Source organism: Gekko japonicus, unplaced genomic scaffold (assembly GCF_001447785.1).
Source record: "Gekko japonicus isolate JY-2015 unplaced genomic scaffold, Gekko_japonicus_V1.1 scaffold211, whole genome shotgun sequence".
Lineage (NCBI taxonomy): Eukaryota > Metazoa > Chordata > Lepidosauria > Squamata > Gekkonidae > Gekko > Gekko japonicus.
In genome coordinates this window covers 685,801-689,247 of record NW_015164187.1, presented here as the reverse complement: position 1 = coordinate 689,247, position 3,447 = coordinate 685,801, and the positions used below count along the sequence as shown (strand labels likewise).

General features: G+C 44.3%; 1 protein-coding gene across 3 annotated transcripts in view; it reads left to right on the top strand.

The window, feature by feature from the left end:
- Nucleotides 1–1,706, top strand: part of LOC107107852 (ubiquinol-cytochrome-c reductase complex assembly factor 1) — a 65,775-nt gene extending 64,069 nt beyond the window's left edge. For all 3 annotated transcript variants that reach the window (XM_015408205.1, XM_015408204.1, XM_015408206.1), the window contains one exon: nt 530–1,706. In XM_015408205.1, the coding sequence (XP_015263691.1) occupies nt 530–664 (135 nt within the window). In that variant the 3' untranslated portion in view covers nt 665–1,706. The remainder of the gene's footprint in view (nt 1–529) is intronic.
- The last annotated feature ends 1,741 nt before the right edge of the window (nt 1,707–3,447 follow it).

The window sequence follows — 3,447 nt, the reverse complement described above, 5'->3', positions numbered from 1 at the left end:
GAAATATTTGCAGTGTTCCTGCCCATTCATGGGTATTTACAGTGCATAGGAAAAATCCGTCTTTTTCAGTCTGGTGTCAGATGGAAATCCCTAAAATGTTGTAGAGGCAAACTGAGTTTGATCATTTTTGGTCAGAGAGACAGGTTCATGCATGTGTTTGCTGTTCAAAGACTGCTAAATTCTTCTGTCCATCTTCAGAGGTAATTCTACCATATTTTCATTAGGCAGCCTAAATGCAGATGGGAGCATATTTCTTCATTACAGGCCAAAGTTCATCATCTATTTTAGAAAAGGACAAACTGATCCCTAATATTCAGATGCATGTAATTACTTTTGTCTTTCTTTTTCTGTTTAAGAGCACCTGTTTGGCAACTAATTTGCCCTTTTAGCCTCACGTAACAAGAAATATCATTAGATTCAAATTACCCCCGCAGTGCTTCCTTTGGTGGTTGTGTAATAGTCAGACTGGGGGATTACTCTTTTTAATAAATCCCAGAGTGACTTGTATTACTCTTGTTGTGAATGTCAGGTGCAGCACCTGGATGCTATCCCTGGAGAAGACCTGCTGCTGTCTGGAGAAGTTTCTTGGCGCCCCCTTGTGGAAATGAATGCCCAAAGCATCGTCAAGCCAGCTGCTCCTATGTACAATGATGAAGGACTCTGAAATGTTTGCTGTTGACTGTGTCTTGAAGTCTGTATTTGGAACAGGTGCTGGAAGTGGGACATCTTATGCTGTGGAGCTCCCAAGAAGGCAAAGAATAAATACAGTATTTGCAATTTGAAAGAATGGTTAAAACTCCCTTATGTGTACTGATTTTCACCTTTAGCAAACCTGGAAAGCATTCTACTTTTAGTATTACATCTGTGGTGAAAAAGCTGCTAGTTCATTTAAAGAATCCCTCACTGATATATTATCCAGTAATTCCTGCACACTGGTTCTAAGAGGGAGCTTATGTCTTTTGAGAGCAAAATAGTTTACCAAAGTGACATGACAAGCAAGCTTCCTTTTGCCTGGCAAGAGGGGATCAGCTGCCTCATGCCATCATTCTCTCTTCTCTGACACTGGGAGGCATAAATATGGTTGTAACTGCTTGGATGCTGCATGAAGTTTTGTATGAGTGTTCTCTCTCAAGGCAAGCAAGATACCAGAATGGCAAAGCCTGAAAAGAAATGGGTGAGGGTTTCTGAAAGGATGGCCTGCAAATTCCCATCTAACATCAGACTGAAGGTTACAGACAGGAGAGCCGGGGAACCACTTCCTTGCTTACATCTGTGGCCTGGGAGCAGAGATGTTCATTGACTCAATAGGAAAGGCGGGGCTTGGGGCAACAGCTAGAATCCACTGTTCAGCCAGCCACTGTTGTCTTCCTGCTGTGAAAGCTTTGCAGAAAGCTTTGCAGTAAGAGCAGCATTTCCTGTTTGCTTTGTTCGAGTTATCACCATATAAAATAATGGCTTAGGATCCTATCTGACTTATACTTTGACCAGGTGTTGGTTTGCTGAACTTGTTTTTCAAAATGGTACCTTTGTTCAGGATCATCCTTGTCTGTATTACATATGGAAGGTTAGCCCATTATTCCATTCTTGGAGGAAGAATTTCCTTCATCTCTCTTGTGGTCAAAATCGTAATTGGTGGTGGCGGGGGGAAGGGGGATCTTTGTTTTCCTTGCCATGTAATGCCTTTGTTGAGAAACTGGGTAATCGTTCTCCACTACTTTAGGGGTTTGATCCTAATAAATGTACTGAAAACAATATAGACAGATGTCTCTTTCATTTTGGGTGACATTAATACAAGGTAAAAAGTGTCCATGTATATCTATTTTCTCTTTGACTAAGGGTGTATCGGTGGTGCTCTGTTCTTGAGACCATCTTCTCAAAATTTAGCCCTTTCTTTTCAGCATATTGGTTAGCGTCTGTGTCTCAGTGAGCTACGAAATATAATCTGTAGCACAAAACCTGCTATTCAAAGGGTGCAGCTAGCCGGCCAAATTGGCTACTGGTAATCAAGTGGGGGAGAGATAATTAGTGCAGCATACCATGATCTGTGGAAATTTAGTGCTCCAAGCGCTAGTGGATGGATTGCATGAAAATTTGTACCACATTTACCAGGTCAGCAAATGGGAACACTGCTGTCATTCAGGATTTAATCCTGGATGCACAGGCTGACTTGACTTGTATTACAGAGACTTGGCCAGGTGAGGCTTGGGGGTGTAAGTCTGACCTAGCTCTGTCCTCTGTCCTCAGTGTTTCTCTGTGAAGCAGGAGGTTTGATGAGGGGGATGGGGAAACAAGTCATGGTGGTCTACCATGATTCCATCCACAAGGTATAGATAGGAACTCTCGGTCTGGGGCAAGTGATGCTCTGTATTCTTGGTGCTTGGGGGGAGGGACAACAGTGGGAGAGCTTCTAGTGTCTTGGCCCCACTGCTGGACCTCCTGATGGCACCTGGTATTTTTGGCCACTGTGTGACAGAGTGTTGGACTAGATGGGCCATTGGCCTGATCCAACATTGGCTTCTCTTATGTTCTTATGACTACAGCACTGCACTGTACTTGGAGCTACCCTTGGAGAGTGTTTGGAGGCTGGAACTAGTGCAGAATACTGTGGCTCAACTGCTGGTTGGGGCCAGCTATCAGGAGCATATGTCCCCAATACTACAGCTATTACACTGGCTACTGATCAACTCCCAACCCCAGTTCAATTGGTTGTTTTTGTCCTTTAAAGCCCTACATGGCTTGGGACTGGGGTATCTGAAGGACCGTCTTCTCCCATATGTTCCCATCCAGGAATTAAGATTGTGGGTAGATGCCCTCCTGACTGTCCCACCAATTGAAGATGCTCATTTGGTAGGTACATGGAAGGGCCTTTTTTTTTGGCAGCCCCACAGTGATGGAACAACCTCCCCAGGAAGGTGCGCCAGCCCCCCTGCATTGTCGATCTCCAGGAAGCAATTGAAGACAGTTTTATTTAGGACTGCATTTTGATTGAGTTAGCTTTTTTTTAATTATTATTATTTATATCCCGCCCTCCCCCAAGGCTCAGGGCGGCTTACAAAGAGGCATAAATGCCCAGTTAAAACAATAAAACAGTATAAAAAACAGTATAATAATACAATATAATACGATTAGTAAAATATCGGTGCTTAGATCATAAAATCCAAGATGGGGGTCTGGAGATATTATACCAGAACAACAATATATGTCCCAGCAGCACTGTCATCCACCAGGAACGTCTCGCACCCCCGATGGTACCCACTCAAGCGGTGGTAAAAGTGCGGTGATGGAGGAAGCGGTGATGGAATAGTGGTGGCGATGGCTCCTACTCAAAAGCCTGGTGGAAGAGCTCTGCATAAGGTCCCGCAGGGCCCGGATCTCTTCTGGGAGCTCGTTCCACCAGGTAGGAGCCACCACCAAAAAACACCCTGGCCCTGGTGACAGCAAATTTGA